At 41.4% G+C, this 27,989-nt stretch overlaps 1 protein-coding gene across 1 annotated transcript; it reads left to right on the top strand.

Moving 5' to 3' along the window:
• The first annotated feature begins 1,163 nt into the window (after nucleotides 1-1,163).
• On the top strand, nucleotides 1,164-27,726 carry LOC145409501 (sulfotransferase 1E1-like). The gene is made up of 7 exons (XM_080279892.1): nucleotides 1,164-1,340; nucleotides 1,946-2,097; nucleotides 2,376-2,577; nucleotides 7,426-7,552; nucleotides 21,307-21,473; nucleotides 27,406-27,514; nucleotides 27,614-27,726. Exons 1-7 carry the CDS (start codon nucleotides 1,164-1,166, stop codon nucleotides 27,724-27,726), a joined length of 1,047 nt encoding a protein of 348 aa, XP_080136018.1.
• Nucleotides 27,727-27,989: the final 263 nt, after the last annotated feature.

The following is a 27,989-nucleotide window of genomic DNA, read 5'->3' as shown; positions in this document are numbered from 1 at the left end:
TTTTTGAATGCAGTGAAAAGGCGAGATACCAGGGAAAGATTACATTTCAAGATCACTGGTAAAAGTCAGCTCAAACATTACTGATCTTATTTGAACGAACGTTAGTGGAATTATTAAAAACTTAGGAGAGAATAAAGTAAACTGATATTGAGAGTAATCTGTCGAAGGTCAGGGTCAGAGGGTAAAGTCAAATAATTCCGTCAAATCAGTTGGTGGACGCGAGTGCTGAACTCTGTGACAGCTCATCTTATTATTATTATTATTATTATTGTCACCATCAGCAGCATCATTATCTAAATTTGTGTTGCCCCATGAGAAGCATAAGAGCCCGGGGCTAGGCAAGTTGGTCCTCAAATTTAAGATGAGGGTGACCAGCCTCACTCATCCCTGAGTGGCATTACATGAGCAATAAACCCCAACCACCCCTTGGCTATAAACCTGCACCTACTCAATTCAATTTGAGGGCCTTAATTACCCACTAACCACCAGGCGCCATAATCTGGTTATATGGTTACCATGAAGCGCAGTAAATGGTTTCCTGGTGTACAGGAAACCATATGGCTTGTCACTCAGTATAGAGTCACCTGTAGACAGAAGGAAGAGGAAACAAAGAAGGAAAGAAAGTGAGAGGAATGAAGGAAAGAAAGAAGAGAGGAAAGGGCAGTCACCCGAGAGCAGCACTACACTGAATGAGTGGATGGTAAGCGTCCCCACCTGTTGTTGTTGTTGTTGTTAATTATTATTATTATTACCCCCCTCCTCCTCCTCCTCGTCGTCGTAGTAGTAGTAGCTAGTAGTTGTGTTATTATTATCATACCTAACCTCATTAACGCAACCTAACCTAACCTCACCTAACCTAACCTAATATAACCTTACCTAGCCTGACCTAACCTCACTAGCACAATCTAACCTAACCTGACCTAATCTAACATCACCTAACCCACTAATGCAACCTAATCTGACCTAACCCCAAACCTAATCTAACCTCACCTAAGCTAACCTGACCTAACCTCACTAACAACCTAACCTAACCTAAACTAACCTGACCTAACCTCACTAACGCCACCTAACCTAACCTGACCTAACCTCACTAACAACCTAAGCTAACCTCACCTAACCTTTCTGTCCATTCTATAGCCTGTGCAAAAACGAGACCACTAAGGATGAACAAGCAACGCCTTCTATCTGGCCATGAGACCGAACTCCTGACCAATGAAGAGTTACGGAAGATCAGCGAAGACCTGGTGATGTACAAAAGTGCTTTGGTCCGAATCCTGCCCGACGGCTGGTTGTACCCGGCCATTACCACACGATATCTGGACCGGCTTTACAACATGGAGGTACCCTAACACATTTTCCTTAGCCATTTATTTCCCACGTCACAGCTCAGTGTTATAAGGGTAGTCATACTCCAAGACACGAGGTGGAGATATGTGCTACCTTGGAGATTCCGTAACATATCTTCTTTAGCGATTTGTTTTCCATGATCCAGCTGCCCTTACACAACGATAATACTGATACGAATATTGATGAGGAGGATTACTGCAGCTGAGAATAATGTGAAGGACGATGAATAACTAATGACGATGATGGCAGTGGTAACGGTAATAATAAAATGAAGATAATGAAAACTTTGCTGATGATAATGATGATAGTGATGATGATAATGATGATGATGATAATGATGATGATAATGATGAGGATGATGATAACGATGAGGATGATAGTGAAGTTTATATTATTAATTATGACGATGACGATGATGACAAAGATGATGATGGTGGTGATGGTAATAAAGTTTATTTTATTAATGATGATAATGATGATGGTGATGATGATGATGGTGACAGTAAAGTTTATATTATTAATTATGATGATGATGATGATGATGACGATAAAGCTTATATTATTAATGATGATGATGATGATGATGATGATTTTCCAGCTCCGGCCAGACGACGTGTTCGTCATTACGTTCCCCAAAAGCGGCACAACGTGGATGCAGGAAATTCTTTGGGTCATGTTAAGGAACCCGGATCTGGACCCCAATAACGAGGAGATGAAGGAGAAGCTGTGGGTCCGCTCAGTGGATCTTTGGTAATTATCTAGCTATGTGTGTGTGTGTGTGTGTGTGTGTGTGTGTGTGTGAACAATCTTATGGGCTTCTGACCTTTGGTTCCCTCTTCCTTGCATAAAAAACAGTACAACATTCAACCAGCACTTGATACTGTCAAAGCTATTTTCACAAGGAGGTGAGTCATAGGAACCCGAGCGCTGACATATCTATCGAACTATCTGTCTATAGTCAGATGCCTTAATCCCTGCACTTCACCATCAGGCTGTCCTCCCTCTAACCTACACCTTTGTAATTCCAGTTTAGATATGATCTTCGACAAGCACGAAAAAGCCGATACGAACATGAAGTCGATCGCAGAGAAATTCAGCAGAGTCTGTCCTGGGAAGAAAGAGAAGGACGGTATGGCGATTCAGATAGTGGAGAGTCAGCCCTCGCCAAGAGTGATTAAATCGCACTTCCCTCTGGAGCTGCACAACAAGAACCTGCTCAAGAAATGCAAGGTTGGGGAGAGAGAGAGAGAGAGAGAGAGAGAGAGAGAGAGAGAGAGAGAGAGAGAGAGAGATGCAAATAAGTGAAAGGGTCTCACTGTTAGCCACTGATATTCTTCACATTACACCTCCCTGTCATCTATACTAATGACGCTAATTGTGTGGAACTATAAACAATACAGATAACGTACAAGGGAACGTGAAGGTGTAATATGTAAAATAAGTCGCCAAGGGAGAGGTGTTACGAAGAGCACACAGAGAGTAAACACACCTGCATCCTTCAGTCGTAAATTTTGACCGTGCTTTGTGACCCTGACCGATGCCTGATTATTCTTGAAAATCGAATAATTATTTTTTCCCTAACCCTCAACCTTCTCGCCAAGTCGTTTCTAACCTGTCTGCGTTGACCTTCCCCTCTGTCCTTTCCCTATGACCTGTTGTCTCAAAATCGAATAATTTCATTCTTGGCTGACCCTTATTCATTCCACCAAATTCGGCCGAAATTGAATAAAATGTTTGAGTAATAGAGCCGGGTTAAGTTAGGTCAGGTTAGGTTAAGATATATAATTTTATTCTGTGACTAACTTTTTTGTTCTTAAAATATCTATCTATCTATATACCTAGGCTGCTTCCCCCACGGAAAGGGAGGTAGCCGAGACAGGACGACACACTCCCCATTTACTCATCCATTCAGACACATTCATTCGCATCTTAGCCCCAAAGGGGAGAAGGGACAGATCCTCTCCGCACCACATGGCACAAAGGTCAATTGCGCAGTGCAATCAGTGACATCTGCAGCTGGGCCCGACAGCAGAGCTGGTTTACCCCTGCCACATCATAATAGACCCATCCCCTTACCTGCACTTGACCTGACTAGCTGATCAGACCAAATGCGGGAGAATATCCCCTCAGGGCTGCGTCATCATTTATTCATTCACAATTTCTTTCCATTTATTTCTGCTATGCACAGCCACTCTTCCTTGCTCAACAGACATCCCTCTCACATCCAACGCTCTCTTCACGCTGTCCATCCATCCTATTTGTGGTCTCCCTCTCACCCTTACACCTCTCACATCAGATCTAGTTATCTTTTTCACCAATCGCTCATTATCCATTCTCTCCATATGCCCAAACCATCGCAACACTCTCTGCTCAACTCTACCAGCCATCTCCCGAACAACTCCAGTTCTCCTTCGCACTTCATCATTTCTCACTCGATCCATATGCGTCACTCCACACATACTCCTCAGACACCTCATCTCCATTACATTCAAACTTTTCCTCTCTACTACACCCATATTCCATGTTTCAGCCTCATATAACGCAGTCGGTACCACAACACCCTCATACAGCCTTCTCTTTACATCCATTCTAAGTGAACAACATCTAAACATCTTTTTCATTACTCCCAGCACCTTTCCTCCTTCATTCATTCTAAACTTCACTTCTGCATCTATTCCTCCATCCACAGCAACATGTGACCCTAAATATTTAAAGCACTCTACCTCCTCAAGCAACTCACCATTTAAAACTATATTCATCCTCCTACCATCTACCAACCTCGTACACTTCATCACTTTACTCTTATTCTCATTTACTTTCAATTTCCTCCTTTCACTCACCCTTCCAAACTCCTCTACCAACACTCTCAATCTCTCCTCTGAATCGGCCACAAGTGCAGTATCATCTGCAAACAGCAGCTGCTTCAGATTCCACTCTCCACCATCAGTATTCACCAGACTCAGACCTCCACCTAAAACTCTTGCATTCACCTCCCTTACAGCACCATCCATATAAATATTAAACAACCAAGGCGACATCACACATCCCTGTCGCAGCCCCACTCTCACAGGAAATCAATCAGTCACTGCATTTCCCACTCTTACACACGCTCTACTGTTTACATACAAACTCTTCACCCCTTTTAGTAACCTACCATCAAGTCCATCCAATCTTAAAAGAATCTACAAAGCCTCCCTATCAATTTTATCATACGCTTTCTCTAAATCCATGAATGCCCAAAACACATCCTTGCCTTTCGCTAAATACTTTTCACACACTTGTCTCACAGTGCACACCTAATCCACGCATCCTCTCCCTCTCCTAAAGCCACACTGCTCATCACCAATCACTCCCTCTGTACCCTCTCTAACTCTCATAATTAACACTCTACCATACACCTTACAACACTCAAGAGACTTATACCCCTAAAGCTAGAACATTCATATTTATCACCCTTGCCTTTATACAACGGGACCACACAAGCACTTGCCCAGTCAATTGAAACCATACTTTTCACAAAGCACACATTCAACAATCTTACTAACCAGTCAACAATAGTCACTCCACCACCGTTCAGGCTTCCCACAGCACACCCATCCATACCGGCAGCTTTCCCTCCTTTCATCTCCTTTACTGCCTTCTCCACTTCCTCCTTCGAGATCAAAGAATCATTCAACTCTCCCAACACATTTATTCCTTGCACCCTTCCATCTGCCACAATCTCAGCCACCCTTTCCTCCTCTACATTTAACAATCTTTCAAAATACTCTGCCCATCTCTTCCTTACTGCATCCATCTCAATTAACATCCTTCCATCCTCTGCTTTTACTCCTTCTTCCTTCCTAGACTCTCCCTTTCGCACCCTTTTCACCTCCTTCTAAAACATTTTCTTATTTTGTTGATAATTCTCAGTCAGCTGCCTGCCCCACCTCTCATCTGCTGCCACTTTAGCATCACGCACAGCCCTTTCGCCCTATTCCTCTTTTCCTTATACCTCTCATATGACACCTCATCCTTCCTTTGCAGCCACACTTCATATATACGTCTCTTCTCAGCCACAGCCATACATACTTCCTTGCACCACCATTCACTTCCTTTTCTTACACCACCACCCACACGTCTCACACCACACACCTCTTCTGCATGCCCCACCACAGCACTCTTAAACTACTGCCATTCCTCCTCCACAATGCCATTTTCCTGATCATTCATTGTGTTCCACTCATCTTTCAATTTCTCCTGATACCCTATCATTTTCTCTCTTTTATCCAACTCACTCACTTTCCAAACCTCCCTGCCATACCTAACCCTCCTAGCTCTCACCCATCTCTTACCTACTCTTAACTTTCCCTCCACCACATAGTTGTCAGACATACCTCCACCCTCCTGTCTCAGAACTCTCACATCCAACAATCATCCTATTACATTCCTGGACACAGCCACATAGTCCATCAAAGCTCTATCAACAACCCTTCCACCCTCCTGTCTCACCCATGTATACCTATAAATATCTTTCTTCTCAAACAGCGTATTTCCAATCACCATTTCTCGCTCAACGCACATCCCTATCATTCGTTCCTCATTTTCATTTCTTCCAGGCACTCCATGCATACCAACTACACCTTCAACTGCTACATTTCCCACTCTAGCATTGAGATCTCCCATCATTACCACATTCACATTCGCTCCAAAACTCTGCAGACACTCACCAACATCATTCCAGAAAGACTCCCTCTCTTCCTCATTCCTTTCACTACCAGGCCCATATGCACTCACAAACACCCACAACTCACATTCAAATTTCGCTTTCACCCACATCAGTCTCGATGACACCTCCTTCCATTCAGTCACACACTGCAGTACTTCCGGACTCACTAACAAGGCCACACCTTCTCTTGCCCTTCCTCTACAACACCTGACAATCCTCCATTCATACTTCCAAACATAGACTCACCCTTCCCCTTCATCTTCGTTTCACTCAAAGCTAACACATCCATTTCTACCTGTCTCTTAGTCCTTCCAACAACATTAGCTTTATCGGAGTGAAGCTTATTACTTGACCTTGCTCTTTATCCTTGGCCTTTGTACTATTGTTCTATAAAGCAACAGGTCAGCACCACTGCTTATCCTCAACCATTGCACTAAATTACTGTATGTTCACATAAATTAAAAACTGTTAGAATTATACTGTTCACACACACACACACACACACACACACACACACACACACACACACACACCGAGCAGTAAAATACACTCGATCGTAAGGGTGTAATGAATACAATGATGATGAAACCAATAGCAACAACAACAACAACAACAACAACGACAATAATAATAATAATAATAATAATAATAATAATAATCATAACTACAGCATTGGAAAATTGTCCAAGGACAATTTTGATAAAGAAAAACTTTCCTCAGACATTGTCTACAAGAAGCTGAGCTTTAATGGGATCTTGCGGTCAAGGTGCACATCACCTTAGGTCATCAAGATCTATAAGTCCACCAAGTTTGGTGGTTGTAGCTTTATTCTTTCATGTAAAATCAGGTCATTTCTCTGTCCTCCGGGGTAGTCAAAAATTTGGACCATAGGCGATCTGCAGAATAATGATCTGAACTGGACTATATTAAGCACTGTGTTCTAGCCGTGTCAAATGTATAAGCCATTAAAAATTTCAGCCCCTTTAACTTATGTGGTTCTTTAGTTTTAGGTTCACTTTTTTTTTTTTCCCCTGATCCTATCCGGGTTCCACTGGAAGGATCAGGATGATATCTGATCAGATGAAGCGGCCAACCAGTACTATAATATGGTACAAAATAAAGGCTGTAACTCTAACGGTATGCGAATGACAGCGACTTAGATCTTCCCTTGAATAATAATAATACTGAAAAAAACAAGAAAACTTCCCATAGGGATGTGGAAAGTTTAATAATAGCAATGGCTTGGACAAGAAGGAGGGGAAGAGAAGGATGAAGACGATGATGATGATGATGATGATGATGATGATGAATTGATGATAATTATGATGATTGAGGATGAAGATGGATTGACGATGGTATTGATGTTACAGGTAGTCTACGTGGCCAGGAACCCCAAGGACATGGTGGTATCCTTCTACCACTTCTTACGTGTGGTCAAGGGTGGAAACTATCAAGGATCACTCGAGAAGCTTGCCAGGGGAGTGATGAGAGGACAAAGTAAGTAGAGAATACAGTACAGAGGTTATAGAACAGATATTACAGTACAGAGATTACATTACAGTGATTTGTTATAGTACAGAGGTTACTGTACACAAATACAGTACAGAGTACACAGACTGTAGTATAGAGATTATAGTACTCCTGAACTCCAGGTGACATGCTCTCTAATTTACCTTATCTTCTATCAGGGTGACATGCTCTCTAATTTACCCTTGCTTCTATCAGGGTGACAAGCTCTGTAATTTACCTTATCTTCTATCAGGGTGACATGCTCTCTAATTTACCCTTGCTTCTATCAGGGTGACGTGCTCTCTAATTTATCTTATCTTCTATCAGGGTGACATGCTCTCTAATTTACCCTTGCTTCCATTAGTGTGACATGCTCTCTAATTTATCCTTGCTTCCATCAGGGTGACATGCTCTCTAATTTATCCTTGCTTCTATCAGGGTGACATGCTCTCTAATTTACCTTTTCTTCTATCAGGGTGACATGCTCTCTAATTTACCTTTTCTTCTATCAGGGTGACATGCTATCTAATTTATCCTTGTGTCTATCAGGGTGACATGCTCTCTAATTTATCCTTGCTTCTATCAGGGTGATATGCTCTCTAATTTACCTTTTCTTCTATCAGGGTGACATGCTCTCTAATTTACCCTTGCTTCTATCAGGGTGACATGCTATCTAATTTACCCTTGTGTCTATCAGGGTGACATGCTCTCTAATTTATCCTTGCTTCTATCAGGGTGACATGCTCTCTAATTTACCCTTGCATCTGTCAGGGTCACATCTATCTATCTATCTATTGCCAGACTTCGTAATCCCATACGGGGTGGCCACAATCAAATCGCCTCCACGTCGCCCTGTCCTCCGCCATTTCACTGCCCTGCTCCCAACTCACACACCCCCTCTCTCATATACCTCTCCACTCCATCCCTCCATCTCATCCTTGGCCTCCTTCTCCCCCTCTCCCCCTCAACCTCACTCACATACACTCTCCTCGTCAGTCTCTCATCCTCCATCCTCTCCACATGGCCAAAAAAACTCAGCGTGTTTCTCGTAACGATTCCTATCACATCCCCATCCACACCACAACGCTCCTTGACATCCTCATTTGTCAGCTTGTCTCTCCATGTGACTCAACATTCTCCTTTCAAATAACTTTTTTCCATTGCTGTCACTCTTGACTTGTGTCCTTCCAACAACGTCCAAGCTTCACTTCCATACGTTAGAGTTGGTATCACAATACTGTCATGTAGTAACTTTTTCACTTCCATGCTCACTTTCTTGTTTCTTATCACTACTTTCAAGGAACCAGCAACCTCTCTTCCTTGCTGTACCCTTTCAAGCACTTCGCCCTCCAAATTTCCATCCTTACTCTTCACACTACTCAAGTACTTAAACGTACTCACATTTTCCATTTCCTCCTCATCCAGCCTCACTATACATTCACTGACTGCATTTCTCTCGAAGACCGTAACTTTACTCTACCCTACATTCACCTTTAGATTCTGTTTCTTACACACTCTCCTGAACTCCTCCACCAAGCCTTGCAGCTCCCCTTCGTCTTCACTGAACAACACAGTATCATCTGCAAAGAACAGTACAGGGAGTTTCCAATCACTGCCCTCTCTCATTAGGGCCACTCCTGTAATGACAGGATTTTCAATCCCACCACTATTGTTCATCAGTGTGACGCCAGTTATTTAATCTCCCACCGGTTATTGGTTCTGTTCAACTTACCCATTGATAATACAAATGGTACGCGACTTAGTCTCCCCTCCGTGATTGATAGAAAATTCACTTCAGTAAAACAGAAGGGGGAGGGGTGGTGTTTTGACTTGGTATGATCAAGGTTAATTATTTAAGATAGTTTTGGTAGCGTTTGTAGTTTTTGGCCGAGTCGAGATTAAGTCAGTACCACGCGTGGTCGTCGTTCCCAAAGCGGAGGAATCTTGAATTGGAAGGGGAGTGAGTTAGGCATGAGAGGACATAATTCCCTTGATTGGGTATAAAAAAAAAAAAAAAAATGACCTATACTTTACTCTACTTTAATAATTCTATACTGGCTTTCAACAGACATTTTTAATTACATGACCTTTAGTCATATGGAAAAGGGTTATAAATTAAAACCAAGGTTTGGGCGACCATCATACAATATTATCACCAAGCGAAACAATTGGAATATTCAAGTGGTTTCTGAGGACATCATACCTCACTCTTTAATGTCGGTTATTCTTGGGTTCGTCAATAGCCTCAAGACTGGGACATTTATGGGTTTGGGTTGTCTTTTCGAGCTGGCATAGCCTCGACCCAAGAAAAATAATCACTCGTGTTCTATTTCGTCCGTGTAGTATAACCTCATCATGCAATTCACTATAATTCACAAACACTATCAATTCATAATTATTAATAGTTCATAATCATCATTAATGCATAATCACCAAGAATACATAATCACTCGGGCTTGTTTAGCCTCGAGGAACAACTCAAAATCACATTTTTGCTCACAACCACTAAGTTCCCTTCAACGCTCCTAATTATCTAACATAATATAAGAGAAAGAAAACGGTTAATAAGTTTGAATTTCGCCTTTCCGTTACATGATCACATCACTTTTCAAATTTCTATTCCTTATCTACAAAAAAAAAAGTTCACCTGATAGATCAATAAAACCATTTCTACTACATTCAGTTTATAAAATAATTCATGGGTAGTGTAAGTGTGTATGTAAGACGAGTCTGTGGGCAATACCACTAGATGGCCTCGTGCACACTCCGACGTCACGGTGTCTGGGGACTGAACCAACGTCTATTACACACGATGTCTGAGCAGCAGTGTCTACGTTAAGCTTTTAACAACATTACTTCATATGGTTCACGCCAAGTAAGGATTAAACAAGAAAAAGGAGGGGGGAAAGGAGGAATGTGGACAGCTCACCTGAACCAACGTCTGTTATAAACGATGTCTGAGCAGCGAGTGTAGCATTGTCGGGCACCAAGGGAGGCCACTGCTAGATCAAATGAGATTGTGTTTTTGCAATATGGTGGGCTTTAATTCTCTTCACTATTTATATAGTAGTGTACACATGACGTTAGGACTTTTGATTGAATTGGGGAAAATTTGGGATTCAATCCTTACTTAATTTAAATACTGAACTTACCACTATCCCGCCTTGAGTTTAGGGTAGCTTATGTCATCTAGTGACGGCTAAGGCAAGCGGGACTATTAGATCCTCACAAATGACATTATTTTGGCCTTTTTGACTATTAATCTTACATATTTGGGTTCTAGCAGCTTCATTAGTAAGCATTTCACAACTAGGATACAGAAAGAATTGTATACCCATCATTACTCTGTTTAAGGTTTAAACTTGGCGCCCTACAACGACGCACAAACAAGGAGAAAGGCAGCACGCATCTGTGATTCATTACTCTACCAGACGGAGGAATTTCCCATAGCTCAACACTCACAATTTCATCACCCATGAATAGATACAGAGATGTATACATATAGAAATAAAGTTAACCCTACATCAATCATTAACATATGAATTACTACTTAGGACAGGAATTTATAGACTAGTATTCAGATTACACCCTATCTAACTTAGAAATTACAGTACCTCTAAACACATACATGAATACTAAATTTGTGGCACTACACTCCAACATCCACTGCCCTACCTTGTACCTCTTTTATAACCCCATTAGGGTTGCCATACGTCCCCTGTCCGGCATTTAGGTGTCAAAATCTTCGTCCGGGAGGAATTTTAAAAATTCTCCAGAAGTCTGAAAGTTCAGCTTCAATCATTTTTTTTTTTTTTTCAAAAAATATACCATTACACTCTTATGACGAGAGAGAGAGGGAGAAATGGAGAAATGAATTCCCCGAGCTAGGCAACTAAGGCCATATAGCCCCGCTGGGAAACAGGAGGGCGCTACCCCTCCCGGCAACTGTAGCCCGGGCGAGGCTCGAACTTGCGACCTCTCGATCACAAGCTCAGCGCGCTACCACTGTGCTACCGCGCCCCCAGAGAGAGAGAGAGAGAGAGAGAGAGACTCTCCTTGTTTTCGTCAGCTGTTAAGTGTTGCCAACTTGGCTGGTTTAGTGCTAGCAGCTGCTGAAATGTCCCGCCTTTTCCTGTTGTTCAGCCACGAGCTTTTTTTTTTTTTTTTTTTTTTTTCCATGGTGCTCTTACAGCCATAAAATACATGGTAAAAACACAAAACAACTATTGGCTTAGTGTTTCATTTTTACACTGTAGCATTTGTTATTCTTATGATCTTATCCTGCATTAAAGGCGCTTTAGCATTTTTCAGTCATAATCTAGCCAATTCTGTACTTTGCCTGTTTTTCATTATATTGTAAAACGATTAAAGATTGTGATACAGTACAGCAGTACTGGTGTGGGTGTGTGTGGGTATATATATATATATATATATATATATATATATATATATATATATATATATATATATATATATATATAATGTAGTATAATATTATATTATATCCAAATTTCATAACGTCAAAGGCCCAAAGTGTGTGTTTGGGGGGGGGGGTAGCATGGGTTTCAGCGGAGGCGTCCGGTATTTTGACATTTCAGATATGGCAACCCTAAAGCCCATCCATGTACAGATTGAACAACCATGAAGACGTGACACATCCCTGTTTCAACCCAACCTTCAAATAGATAAATTCACTCAGTTCACTGCCCACACGCACTACTGCCTTAGCACCCTCATACATATTCTTCACGGTCTTCATCAACTTCCCATCTACTCCATATATTCTTAATACTTTCCAGTCCTTGTCTATCCACCCTGACATATGCTTTCTCCAAATCCATGAAGGCCGCATACAGTTTCTTTCCCTTCTCTTGAAACTTTTCCACTGAAGATCTAAGAATGAATATCTGATCTACACAACCTCTGCTCTTCCTAAAACCTCTCTGTTCTTCTCCAACTAATTCCTCTGTTATTTCCCTTACTCTGTCGATAAGTGTCTTACCATATACTTTTCCTATTACACTGAGAAGACAAATGACCCTATGATTACCACACACTTCTTTTTCCCCTTTCCCCTTGTACAGTCAGCCTAAGAAGTGACGGAAGAGTATCCAGAAGTTTTCGGTCATCGATAATGTAAGCTACATGTTCGTCCTTATATCTTTACAAGGTGATACCTATTCTGTAAAACTGTTACAGAAAACAACAAATAAATGAAAAATGTACCGGTATATTTCAAAACTACAGTAAGCAGTTCGTTTATTACGATAATAAAAAAATCCTAAACGGAACTAATTGAATTTTCAGAAGTATCGCTCAGGGACAGTCAGGAACAATTTACGGAGTTCATATCTACTATGGTAAAACGCAGTAATTTTTTAGTAGCGTAATACTAAAAAGAAAAGCAGTTTAATAATTAATTAAAATCAGTCATTATTATTTATATAATAATATCCGTTACAACACTAAGGAATAATTTAGTCATTTCCGATTTTTTTGTATTCATGGACGACGACAGAAAGTGGGAATGCGGCGTAAGTTAGTAAGCTATATTAAATAGTTCGATCAATATGCACGGAAGGAAACAGCCTTTACTCACAGACATGTAGTTATTACACTGTATAAGGCCAGTTTTTCATTAAGAAAATTATCTTGATTTTTCAAGATAAGCCAGAGGACTATCTATCTATCTATCTATTGCCAGACGCCATAATCCCGTACGGGGTGGCCATTTGACTCTGAGTTATTTGTTTTACAGGGAGGGGCACTAACCCTCCACCAACCCACTTGATATGTAGGGAGAGAGGACTATCAATGAATAAAAAATAAGGAAAACCTCGAAAATTTGTCGCGAGGCGGAGCTCCTTGGAGAAAGACAAACTTGTCATAGCCTAGTATCCTCAGTGTCTAAACATTTTACAGGAGAAAGAGAATGCAGATGTTCATAAACAAATAACTGAGTTCAAAACTTTCGTATCAGCGTTTTCAGTTTAGCTGGACACAGAAGTTTGTTTTAATAGGATACTAGGGACTGAGCAAAAAGTATATGTTTTTTGCAGTGCAAGAGTGTAAACTCATGTTTTGGTCCTCTTCACTGCCTATTGTATGAGAAAAGGTAAAATCTCATTTCTTCTTCCAATCTGAAATAATTTTGCATTAATTATGAACAAAGTTGCAAATTATTATAAACGAGGGGAAGACAAGGAAAACAAGGCAGAATGGTCTTGCTGCTACCGATGCGGTCGAGTATCATAATTAAGAAAAAACTTCATTGTTGCGGCAAGCTTATTGTTGCTGTATCATCACCATAGCATTTGAAAATAAAGGTAACGTATTGCAGTCACATGAGTTTTAACTGGTCTTCGAAGCTAGAGCATCTGTATTGAAATCCTGGAAAGCAAATACACAATGAACTGGGGTTATGGTGCATGCTGCGCTCAGACTAATACATTACACATTCATCCAAATCGGGAGAAGTATCTGACGGTTAACTTCTAATATATCACTGCCTCACGTTATTCGTTTTAGATACTTCTTAGAGTGATATATATATTTTTTATATGACGTAATGGAGGCACAGAAGTTTTACCAAGTATTCACAAAGTGCAGAGTGACCGAAGCAATCTGAAACTCTGCCATCACTTCCTGGGGGCGATTGTACAAGGGAATAATTATACCTGACTTCCAATCCTCCGGGACTCTACCTTCCTCCCAGGCCAATCTGCTCATCTTCCACATCCATTCTACTACTATCTCTCCCCCATGCTTCAGCATTTCACCACACACTCCATCAATTTCTGGGGCTTTCCCCATTTTGACTTTCTTCATTGCTTCCACTACTTCCATGCTACTGATTTCTTCCTGTCTTCTCACCTACCTCCTTCCCCCAGCCATTCCCCAGCCACTTACACTCGCACTACTTTCTATCTCTGTGTTCAACAATCCTTAAAGTGTTCTCTCCATCTGCTCACTTTTTCTCCCTTCTCCACTAGTAATCTACCATTTTATCTTTCACTCATCTACAGACTTCATTGCCACCCTGTCTAACTCTCTTTACTTCTTTCCAGAACATTTTGTTACAGTCCCTCCACTTTACACTCAAATTCCTTCCAAATTCCTCATCCACTCTCTTCTTACTCACTCTTACTAATCATTTCACCTCTTCCTTCTTTTCTACATTTAACTCTCTCTTTCGTCTGTCAACTTCTTCCACGCCCCTATTTCTCATCCATTCATTACATGCTTTCTTCTTTTGTGCCACAGCCTGTCTCTCCTCTTCATTCCACCATGCTGTTCCTTGCACCCCCTTTTGTTTTCTCTTCATCCCACACACCACATCACATGCTGCACATATTTCTTTTGTGAAATCTTGCACACACCTTCCACGTCCCCCATCTACTCCTGTTCATATTTACCCAATCGTTCCTCCATTTCTCTCTTATATTCTGTCTTTTTCTCATCCTCTTGTAACCTTTCCACTTTCCTTCCATCTACTCCTCCCTCCCGTCCTTTCCTTCCACTATTTCTCCATTTTACTTGGACCTTGAATCTGACCACCACCAAGTGGTTGTCAGAAAGTCCACTTCCCAAACCTCTATAAGCTCTTGCCTCCATTACACACCTTCGCATCCTTTCATCCACACATGCATAATCAATCATTGCCTTCCTTTTATTCAGTTCACCACCCACCCTTCTCATCACTCGCCACATATACTTGTGGACCACTTTGTGCCTGAAGAGGGTATTGGCTATCACCAACCCCCTCCTGGCACAAATGTCCACTAAAGTACTGCCATTCTCATCTATCTCAGCAGGTACACTCCACTCACCAACTATTCCATCCACCTTCACATTCCCTACTTTACCATTCATATCACCGATCAAAAACACTCTCTCATTCCTTTCAAACTTTTCTATGCTCACTTGCACATTTGTCCAGAACTCTTCTCTCATTCTGCTTGCACGATCTTGCGTTGGCACATACACGCAAACAATCGCCCACATTTGTTGTCCAACTTTCAATCCTACCCACACAATCCTTGAGCCTACTGATCCATACTCTCTTATATTCTCCTTCCATCTATTACTCACAACAATACACACTCCTTCTTTTGCCCTCTCATTCCCACCTACTCCTGCACAAATACCCCATCCATACTCCTATTCTCTCACACTCTCACCTCGCCATTTAGTTTCAGTTAATCCACATACATCCACTTTTGCACCCTCAAGCACCTGGACAATCACTCTCTCTTTCACCTCATCATTTGCACCCCTTACATTCCACGTCGCCATCCGTATCATGTCCTTTGTTCGGTCCTTAGTCGTCGTCTTTTGGACAGCCCTGGTCCGAGGCTTCTTGTTCGGATGGACCATACTTTGATGACTAAGGAACGGACAAAGGACATTCTTAGGGTGGGAACATGGAATGTGAGAGGAGTGAATGATGCAGTGAAAGAGAGAGAGATTGTTCAGGTGCTTGAGGATGCAAAAGTGGACATATGTGAATTGACTGAAACTGAATGGAAGGTGATAGGGTGAGAGAATGGGAATATGGTTTAGGTATATGTGCGGGAGTCAATGAGAATGAGAGGGCAAGAGAGGGAGTATGTCTGATGATAAGCAAGAAATGGAAGGAGAATATAAGAGAGTATGGAACAGTGGGTGCAAGGATTGTATGGGTGAGGATGAAAGTAGCTATACAAGCGTAGGTAATTGTATGTGTGTGTGCCCCGACAGAGGATCGAGTGGCAAGAGTGAAAGATGAGTTTTGGGCAAGAGTAGAAGCATGAATGGACAAGTTTTAGAGGAGCGAGAGAGTGCTGTTGATTGGAGATATGACTGGCAAAGTTGGGAATGTATGAGTGGTTGGTCAGTGGGGTGTGCCAGCTGAAATAGATGGGAATGGTAGTGCTTTGGTGGACATCTGTGCTTGTAAGGGGTTGGCAATAGCCAACACCTACTTTTGTCATAAGATGATCCACCGGTATACATGGAGAGTAATGAGGAGGATGGATGGTGAACTTATTGAACGAAAGGCAATGATAGACTACGTGTGTGTGGATGAGCGAATGAGAAGACAAGTGTTGGATGCAAGAGTGTGGAGAGGGTGGGGGAATGGAGTCTCAGACCATCACTTAGTGATGGCCAAGATAGAGATGCAATGAAAGTGGTTAAGGAGACAAAGGGGAAGACAGGAGGAAGCAGCTCCTGTGAGAAGAGTGGAGAAATTGCACGATAGTGAGAAAATGACAGAGTATAAGAGCGTAGTGGAAGAAAGATTGGGAAGGTATGAGCTAGAGCAGATGGAAGGGGTGGAAGACGTATGTAAGATATTCATGGAAGAGATAGGCGCAGCATGTGAAGCGGTTTTTGGAGTGAGGAGGAGATGCAAGGGTGTGCAAGGGACAGCATGGTGGAATGATGAGGTGAAACGAGCTGTGGAACAAAAGAAGAAGACATATAGTGAATGGTTGGCGAGTAGAGGTAGGGGAGAAGATGAGAGAGAGAAGAGAGAGGTATATGTGAGCAGGAGAAGGGAGGTTAAAAGACTGGTGAAGGAGAGTAAGAAGAAAGTGGATGAAGGGTTTGGGAGGCATCTGAGTGTGAAATGGAGGGAGAGTAAGAAATTGTTTTGGAAGGAGGTAAAGAAAGTAAGGCAGTGTGAAAGGGGAAATAGTAGGGGAGTGAAAGATAGGAATAATAGATTGTTGGTGGAGAAGAGCGAGAAATTGAGGAGATGGAAGGAGGACTTTGAGGATTTGTTGAATGTAGAGAGTGAGAGTAATGCGAGTATAAGTGGTTGGGGAATGGCTGGGAGAAGAAGAGATGAGAGGAGGGAGGAAGAGATCAGTAGGGCGGAAGTAGTGGAAGTGATGAAGAAGATTAAGTTGGGAAAGGCCCCAGGAATTGATGGAGTGTGTGGTGAAATGCTTAGGTATGGGGGTGAGATTGTTGTGGAGTGGATATGGAAGTTGTGTAGATTGGCTTGGGAAGAGGGAAGGGTTCCAGAGGACTGGAAATCAGGTATACTTCGTAATTGTTCCTTTATACAAAGGAAAAGGGGAGAGAGAAGTATGTGGTAATCATAGGGGTATTTGCATTCTTAGTGTGACTGGTAAAATATATGGTAGAATACTCATTGATAGGGTTAGGCATATGACAGAGGAGCTAGTTGGAGAAGAACAAGGGGGATTTAGGAAGGGAAAAGGGTGTGTAGATCAGATACTTGTTCTAAGATGTTTAGTGGAGAAGTATCTAGGGAAGGGAAGGAAAGTGAATGCTGCCTTCATGGACTTGGAGAAAGCTTATGACAGAATAGATAGGCAAGGTATGTGGAAGGTATTAAGAATATATGGAGTGGAGGGGAAATTGCTGAGTGCTGTGAAGAGTATGTACGAGGGAGCTAGGGCTACGGTGCGAGTGGATGGTGAGCTGAATGAGTTCTTTGATCTCAATGTGGGACTGAAACAGGGTTGTGTGATGTCTCCATGGCTGTTTAATATATACATGGATGGGGTTGTAAAGGAGGTGCAAGGTAGGGCAGTGGATGTGGGGGTGGCTCTAATGAATGAGGGTGAGATTTGGAAGCTTCCGGTGTTGCTGTTTGCTGATGATACAGTATTGTTGAGTGAAGATGAATGGGAGTTGCAAGGTTTGGTGAATGAATTTGGGACAGTGTTTAGGAGGAGGAATCTGAAAGTTAATGTAAACAAAAGTAAAGTATGGTGTTGGAGAGGAATGATATCACAGAGTGTGCAGTGAGGTTGGATGGTGAGGATATGAAGAATGTGAGTGCATTCAAGTACTTGGGTAGTATGATGAATAAGGATGGAACTTTGGGGGATGAAGTGCGTGAAAGGGTACAGCAGGGAAAGAAGGTTGTTGGTACACTGAAAGCAGTGAAGAGAAATAGGGAGGTGAGTATGGAAGTTAAGAAGTCACTGCATGATAGTATTGTGATCCCTACCCTGACGTATGGAAGGGAGGCGTGGACCTTGCAAGAGGGGAACAAGTCAAGAGTGAGAGCAGTGGAAATGAGTTACTTGAGAGGAGCATGTGGAGTGACGTGGAGGGACAGGTTGACGAATGAAGAAGTGAAGGAACGTTGTGGGGTGGATGTGGATGTGGTTGAGAAGATTAGGAGAAATACACTGAGGTGGTTTGGACATGTGAAGAGAATGGAGAATGAAAGACTGACTAAGAGGGTGTATGTAGATGAGGTGGAGGGAGGGAGAGGGAAGAGTAGACCGAGGATGAGGTGGAGCGATGGAGTTGAGAGGTATATGAGGGGGGGGGTGAGTTGGGGGGAGGGTAGTCAAATGGTGGGTGACAGAGCGACTTGGAGGCGTTTTGTCTGTGGCCACCCTTTACGGGATTAGGGCGTCGGGCTAAAGATAGATAGATAGTTTTCCGGGGAGGTGCGCTAACCCTCCGCCAACCCACTTGCTGTCACATAGGGAACACGTGTCGGTTTGTTATAAGGATACCACCCATCGTTGTAAATGCTTTCCTGGATTACAGGAAATCATTTACAACGCTACTCGATGTAGAGCTACCCTAAAACAGAGTACCACTACACTAAGTGGGTGGATGATGGGCGTCCCCATCTACGAAGACACCCCCACCTACCATGTTCTCCATTTTTTTCTTGCTTTTATCAGAGTTCCATGCTCTCAAATTTACCCTTGTTTCTGTCAGGGTGACGTGCTCTCTAATTTAAGTTTCTTTCCATCAGGGCGACGTGTTCTATAATTTACCCTTGCCTTTATCAGGGCGACGTGTTCTCTAATTTACCCTTGCCTTTATCAGGGCTACGTGTTCTCTAATTTACCCTTGCCTTTATCAGGGCGACGTGTTCTCTAATTTACCCTTTCCTTTATCAGGGTGACGTGCTCTAATTTACCCTTGCCTTTATCAGGGCGACGTGTTCTCTAATTTACCCTTTCCTTTATCAGGGTGACGTGCTCTAATTTACCCTTGCCTTTATCAGGGCGACGTGTTCTCTAATTTACCCTTGCCTTTATCAGGGGAACGTGTTCTCTAATTTACCCTTGCTTCTATGGGACGACATTAGTTAACTTCAGAAAGGACTCGCATACTGAAGGGGTTAATTTAGGATGCATTTAACTCGTCCTGTTCCAACAATCTCTCTTAACCTGATAGAAAATCATAAAGTGATAACAAAAAATACATTTTTAAAAGCGTTCCTTGGATGAATGGATTAGAAGAGGTGTTATCTATGGGGTTTGGGAGGTCTCCCCCCCTGCACCTCCTCAGACTCTCTGCCCCCATTAGCCCCTCATATAAAATTTCTAATTATTTGATGTGCAACAATGTGCGATACTGTGCCGTATACTTTGTGGGAGTTTACAAAGAACCCAGTTATAATTTTTTATAGAATAATAGGAATATGTGACATTTGTAGTAGCCTGGGATCAGATTTTCAGACATAATTACGATAGATTTCTTGGTTACGAGGAAAATTATTTGAAGATAAGGAGGTTTATACAATGTTAAGTCTCTAGTTCTTCTTTCAAAAACAATGCTAAGTTAATTCTATATTACGACAGGGAATCAACCGTAAGTATGCTCAAGAATCACAAGAATCACATCCCTGTTTCGTTAGTTAGCTCAGTGATCAACTTACTATGGATGATAATTTTTCGTCAACTTTCAGGGGAGAGAATAAAGGTATTACATTTGAGTACTGTACTGTAATGATAAGTACATTATTTTGTACAATCGCAAAGCGTAAATGTTCTATTTTTAAGTGGAGAAACACTGCAAATTCTCCTCTTCACACATTTACATTGCCTTATCATTTTAATCTCAACTGATAAGCATTTCCTTTTAAGGGCTAATAATATGATCACATAAGATTATCAGCGAATTGTGGGTGACTCAGATTTTACTCTTTTGTGCTCTCACTTCTCCGGTCTGTGTTCAGCCAAACGAGTACTTTCAATATAAACATTCACCTTAAGAGTACACAGAGCTTTTAGTACAGTAGTGACGTACGGCTTAAATGGAGTCAACACAAATTGTAAACACAGAACACTACCCTCCTCAGAATAGAGCTTGGCCACCCTCCTTCATCCCTCCCCCCTTCCCCTCTCCCTCCCCCTCCCCCATCCCTCCCCTGGTGTGAAGATCTCGGCACAGCCGTGAGCAAAAAGTTCGTCAGGAATCTTCTGTCTTGCCTTCCATATTTGTCCTTCCTCACCAGACGACAGACAGTATCTCTTCTCTTCATACTAATTTATTACGTGCTTCATATTACAGTCGAGTCAAATACTTCATTTATCAGCTTCCACTGACACATCAAGCAGAGCAGTGTCGGTGAACTCTTGGTCTTGGCTGTATATCACGGGGGTTTGGAATTTTAATATCAAAGGCGATTTTCGTGATGTAAAAAAAAAAAAAATACGATCATGATTTCATCAATGATGTAGTTGTATTTATTTCACGTATGTATGTATGTATGTATGTATGTATGTATGTATATATGTGTTTGTATGTGTGGGTACGGATGTATGTACCGGGTATGCATTCACTCATTTTCTGTCGTCGTGGAACTAGTGTTATATTGTCCTTATTAATTTACTGTATTTAAGTATGTACGAGTATATGTTTATACGCATGTATGTATGTATGTAGCCTTCGTTTGTTTGTATGTGGGTATTTATGTATCTATTTGTTTATTAATTGTCAACATCCTTTATTGTCTGTCCTGGTGCTAGTCCCATACTGCCCGTACTGGCCGCACGTGCTACAAGCCTGGAGGCAGAGAGACAACCCCAACCTTTACTTCACCACCTACGAGGACATGAAGGACGACATCATGGGGCAGCTGCGGAACATCAACAAATTCCTCGGCAAAAACTTGACGGAGGAACAACTCAAGAAGGTGAGCAGGAGACACTCGTGCGGTTAGGTGGCTACCTTAGCATCTCTTCCTTGCCGGTTTATTCCTGAGTCTGCTCCGTTACTATATTCTAGAAGGTGAATAGGAGAAATTCGTGCGTTTAGGAAGCTTACTTAACATCTCTTCCATACCGGCTTATTCCTTAGTCTACTCCTTGACTATAGTATTGTGTGTTATTCATGTAATCTAGGTCGAAGGTAAAAATATATAAGAAGCAAAAAAGAGGGTAGCAATGGATGGTTTGGAAAATAAATCGATAAGGAAGAGGTGCTAAGACGCCTCCTTACCCGACGAGAATACCGACCCCTGTTACTAAAAACTGAGTCCGCCAAGGTGTAAGGAAGCCACTTATGACTGACGGTCACTGATGGAACACGTGTTGTTGTTAGGTGGGATCAGCCTGCATCCCACATTATACAGTGCAGTCAGCAACCATACGGAAATCTCAAAGTTCTACCATTATCACATTCTCTCTCTCTCTCTCTCTCTCTCTCCACATGACGGTCAAGGGATTGCTTCTGGCTGGCGTTGTAACTGGTTCTGTACACTTGGTAACACACCTTCCTTCGCAATGTATTCCCAACACAACACCTCAACATCATCTTACAACCTACTGATGCCAACGATATTAACAGACACGAAAAACATCCACAAGAATTTTATACCATAATCGCCCAGATAAATCGCCCAGGAATAAGTGCTACGAAGCTTAACACGTCTCCCATCAACGTAATTTCTTTATCGCTGTCTCTGGAGCCTGCCTCAGCCCATCCTTGGACCGGAAAAAGAAATAAGAATGAAGACTATGATAATGATGATGATGATGATGATGATGATGATGATGAGGAGGAGGAGGAGGATAGAGATGGTGGTGGTAGTGGTGATGATGATGATGATGATGATGAAGGTGATGATATCATCGTCATCGTTATGTTTAGTCATTATTATTATTGTTATTATTATTATTATTGTGGTAGGTGGGGGCACTTACCATCCACTCACTCGATGTAGTGCTGCTCTCGGGTGTCTGCCCTTTCCTCTCCTCCATCCCTCTTTCCTTCCATTCTCTTCTGTCTTCCTTTCGTTCATTCCTTCCTTGTCCTTCTGCCTGTGGGCAAATTTACACTCCCTCTTGTGTCTTTCTTTCCTTCATTCTTTCCTCTTCCTTCTGCCTGTGGGTGACTCTACACTGAGTGACAAGCCAAATGGTTTCCTGTACACCAGGAAATCATTTACTACGCTGGGTGGTAACCATATAACCAAATTTTGACGCCTGGTGGTTTAGTGGGCAATTATTGCTCTCCAATCGGATTAAGCCGGTGAAGGTTTATATCCAAGGGGTGGTTGGGGTTGATTGCTCACGTAATGCCACTCAGGGATGAGTGAACCTGGTCACTCTCATCTTAAATGTCAGGACCAACTGCCTAGCCCCGGGCTCCTAGGCTCCTCATGGGGCAATGGAGGACTGGATGATAGATAGATAAATAGATTATTATTATTATTATTATTATTATTATTATTATTATTATTACTACTACTACTACTACTACTACTACTATTATTATTATTATTTTATTATTATTATTATTATGATGATTATTATTATTACCATTATTATTATTATTATTAATATTGTTATTATCATTATCATTATTATCAGTATTGTTATTGTTATTATTATTATTATTATTATTATTATTATTATTATTATTATTATTGTTATCATCATCATCATCATCATTATTATTATTATTATTATTATTATTATTAATTATATTATTAATATATATATTTATTATTATTATTATTATTATTTATTTATTTTTATTTAATTATTATTATTTTTATTATTATTATTGTTATTATTATTATTATTATTATTACTAGTAGTAGTAGTAGTAGTAGTAGTATTTTTAATATTATTATTATTAGTCATTATTATTCTTAATAATGTGGAAGTGTGCATTGAAAAGTTTGGAAGGAATGAGAGAGTGTTTTTGATCGGTGATATGAATGGTAAAGTTGGTAATGTGAAGGTGGATGGAATAGTTGGTGAGTGGGGTGTGCCTGCTGAGATAGATGAGAATGGGAGTGCGTTAGTGGACATCTGTGCTGGGAGGGGGTTGGTAATTGCCAATACCCTCTTCAGGCATAAAATGATCCACAGGTATACATGGCGAGTGATGAGAAGGGTGGGTGGTGAACTGAATGAAAGGAAGGCAATGATTGATTATGTGTGTGTGGATGAAAGGATGCGAAGATGTATATTGGATGCAAGAGTTTATAGAGGTTGGGTGAGTGGCCTTTCTGACCACTACTTGGTGGTGGCCAGAATTAGGATGCAAGTAAGATGGAGGAATAGAAGAAGGGAAAGACGAGAGGAAGGAGTAGTTGCAAGGAGAGTGGAAAGGTTACAAGAGGATGAGAAAAAGGCAGAGTATAAGAGAGAAGTGGAGGAACGATTGGGCAAATATGAATTGGAGCAGATGGGAGACGTGGAAGGTGTGTGTAAGATATTTACAGAAGAAATATGTGCAGCATGTGATGTGGTGTGTGGAAGGAAGAGAAGACGGAGGGGTGCAAGGAACAGCGTGGTGGACTGAAGAGGTGAAACAGGCTGTGGCACAAAAGAAGAAAGCATACAATGAATGGATGAGAAATAGGGGCGGAAGAAGTTGAGAGGCAGAAGAGAGAGTTATATGTGGAAAGGAAGAGAGAGGTGAAAAGATTAGTAAGAGAGAGTAAGAAGAGAGTGGATCAGGAATTTGGAAGGAATTTGAGTGTAAAGTGGAGGGACTGTAAGAAAATGTTCTGGAGAGAAGTGAAAAGAGTAAGACAGGGTGGAAGTGAAATTAGCAGGGGAGTGAAAGATAAACATGGTAGATTACTAGTGGAGAAGGGAGAAAAAGTGAGCAGATGGAGAGAACACTTTAAGGAATTGTTGAACGTAGAGGATGGAAGTAATGCGAGTATAAGTGGCTGGGGAATGGCTGGGAGAAGGAGGGAGGTGAGAAGACAGGTAGAAATCAGTAGGATAGAGGTTGTGGAAGCAATGAAGAAAGCTAAATCGGGGAAAGCCCCAGGAATTGATGGAGTGTGTGGTGAGATGCTGAAGCATGGGGGAGAGATAGTAGTAGAATGGATGTGGAAGATGTGCAGATTGGCCTGGGAGGAAGGTAGAGTCCCGGAGGATTGGAAGTCAGGTATAATTATTCCCTTGTACAAAGGAAAAGGGGAAAAAGAAGTGTGTGGTAATCATAGGGGCATTTGTCTTCTTAGTATAATAGGAAAAGTGTATGGTAGGATACTTATAGACAGAGTTAGAGAAAGAACAGAGAAATTAGTTGGAGAAGAACAGGAGGCTTTAGGAAGGGAAGAGGTTGTGTAGATCAGATATTCATTCTTAGATCTTTAGTGGAAAAGTTTCTAGAGAAGGGAAAGAAGTTGTATGCGGCTTTCATGGATTTGGAGAAAGCATATGACAGGGTGGATAGACAAGGATTGTGGAAAGTGTTAAGAATATATGGAGTAGATGGGAAGTTGTTGAATGCTGTGAAGAGTATGTATGATGGTGCTAAGGCTGCAGTGCGTGTGGATGGTGAACTAAGTGAATTTTTCTCTTTGAAAGTTGGTTTGAAACAGGGATGTGTCATGTCTCCATGGTTGTTCAATCTGTACATGGATGGGGTAATAAAAGAGGTACAAGGTAGGGTAGTGGATGTTGGAGTGGCCCTGGTGAGAGAGGATAGTGTTTGGAAACTCCCTGTACTGTTGTTTGCAGATGATACTGTGTTGTTGAGTGAAGATGAAGGGGAGCTGCAAGGCTTGGTGGATGAGTTTGAGAGAGTGTGTAAGAAACGGAACCTAAAGGTGAATGTAGGGAAGAGTAAAGTGATGGTCTTTGAGAGAGGTGAAGTCAGTGAATGTATAGCGAGGTTGGATGGTGAGGAATTGGAAAATGTGAGTACGTTTAAGTATTTGGGTAGTGTGATGAGTAAGGATGGAGGTTTGGAGGGTGAAGTGCTTGAAAGGGTACAGCAGGGAAGAAAGGTTGCTGGTTCCTTGAAAGCAGTGATAAGAAACAGGGAAGTGAGCATGGAAGTAAAAAAGTTACTACATGACAGTATTGTGATACCAACTCTAACGTGCGGAAGTGAAGCTTGGACGTTGTTGGAAGGACACAAGTCAAGAGTGAGAGCAGTGGAAATGAGTTATTTAAGAGGAGCTTGTGGAGTCACGTGGAGAGACAGGCTGACGAATGAGGATATAAAGGAGCGTTGTGGTGTTGATGTGGATGTGATAGGAAGCGTTGTGAGGAACACACTGAGGTGGTTTGGCCATGTGGAGAGGATGGAGGGTGAAAGACTGACGAAGAGAGTGTATGTGAGCGAGGTGGAGGGTGGAAGAGGGAGGGGGAGACCAAGGATGAGATGGAGGGATGGGGTGGAGAGGTATATGAGAGAGGGGGGTGTGAGTTGGGAGCAGGGTAGTGAAATGGCGGGGGACAGGGCGACTTGGAGGCGATTTGTTTGTGGCCACCCCAAACGGGATTGAGGCGTCTGGCAATAGATAGATAGATGATTATTACTATTATTATTATTATTATGATTATGATGATGATGATGATGATGATGATGATGGTGATGATGATGATTATTATTATTAGTATTGTTATTATTAACAATTATTATTAATATTATTTTATGATCATTAATACTACCATTCTTCTTATTGGTGGATGAGTTTGGGAGAGTGTGTAAGAAACGGAATCTAAAGGTGAATGTAGGGAAGAGTAAAGTGATGGTCTTTGAGAGAGGTGAAGTCAGTGAATGTACAGCGAGGTTGGATGGTGAGGAATTGGAAAATGTGAGTACGTTTAAGTACTTGGGTAGTGTGATGAGTAAGGATGGAGGTTTGGAGGGTGAAGTGCTGGAAAGGGTACAGCAGGGAAGAAAGGTTGCTGGTTCTTTGAAAGCAGTGATAAGAAACAGGGAAGTGAGCATGGAAGTGAAAAAGTTACTACATGACAGTATTGTGATACCAACTCTAACGTAAGGAAGTGAAGCTTGGACGTTGTTGGAAGGACACAAGTCAAGAGTGAGAGCAGTGGAAATGAGTTATTTAAGAGGAGCCTGTGGAGTCACATGGAGAGACAGGCTGACGAATGAGGATATAAAGGAGCTTTGTGGTGTGGATGTGGATGTGATAGGAAGCGTTATGAGGAACACACTGAGGTGGTTTGGCCATGTGGAGAGGATGAAGGGTGAAAGACTGACGAAGAGAGTGTATGTGAGTGAGGTGGAGGGGGGAAGAGGAAGGGGGAGGCCGAGGATGAGATGGAGGGATGGGGTGGAGAGGTATGTGAGAGAGGGGTGTGTGAGTTGAGAGCAGGGCAGTGAAATGGCGGGGGACAGGGCGACTTGGAGGCGATATGTTTGTGGCCACCCCAAACGGGATTGAGGCGTCTGGCAATAGATAGATAGATTATTATTATTATTATTATTATTATCATCATCATTATTACTGTTGTTATTATTATTATGATTATTATTGTTATTATTAACTATTATTATCATTATTATTTTATGATCATTATTATTACCATTCTTCATATTATGATTAGTTATTATTATTATTATTATTATGATTATTATTACTATGATTAATAATAATAATTATTATTATTATTATCATTATTATTATTATTATCATTATTATTATTATTATTATTATTATTATTATCATTACTATTATTATTACCATTCTTATTATGATTAGTTGTTATTATTATTATTATTATTATTATTATTGTTATTATTATTACTATCATCATTATTATTATTATTATTGATTAATATTATTATTATTATTATTATTATTATTATTATTATTATTTACTTCCTGCATTCCACAGATTGCCGAGTTCACCAGCTTCACGTCTATGAAAACCCGCGGGGAACCAATTGACAAATCCCTGTACAACGAGGATCTGTGGAAGAAGCAGGGTGGCATGTTTAGGAAAGGTGAGAGAGAGAGAGAGAGAGAGAGAGAGAGAGAGAGAGAGAGAGAGAGAGAGAGAGAGAGAGAGAGAGAGAATATGAACACTTTTTTCTTTATTCCAGGGATAAAGGGCGACTGGAAGAACCACTTCTCTCCAGAACTGAACCAAGAGATGGACCAATGGATCAGGGACAACGTGAAGGACACTGGCTTTAAGTTCAAGTTTGGAGATTAGTGAGCTAATTGCATAGAGGTGTATTAAGTGACTACTGAGCTTTGGTAACACCCATTCCTTACCTGTTTATTCTGCACAATGTAATTCATTGTCCTCCTCTGTATAGCTGATGCAAACTTTGTCTATATTAAGGTGAAATAAATAACACACGAGGCAATGTTAAGGTTTGATATGCCAAATACATGGCTAAGGAAGAGGTGCTACCAAGCCTCCTTTGCCACATAAGATATGGGCCTCACTAAGATACAAGTTTTAGTGTGTTC

The sequence above is a fragment of the Coenobita brevimanus genome, chromosome 81 (genome assembly GCF_032717465.1).
Source record: "Coenobita brevimanus isolate Jiangsu-jjx chromosome 81, ASM3271746v2, whole genome shotgun sequence".
In the NCBI taxonomy this organism is placed as follows: domain Eukaryota; kingdom Metazoa; phylum Arthropoda; class Malacostraca; order Decapoda; family Coenobitidae; genus Coenobita; species Coenobita brevimanus.
Note: the sequence above shows the minus strand (reverse complement) of the source record. Positions and strands in the feature narration are given on the sequence as shown.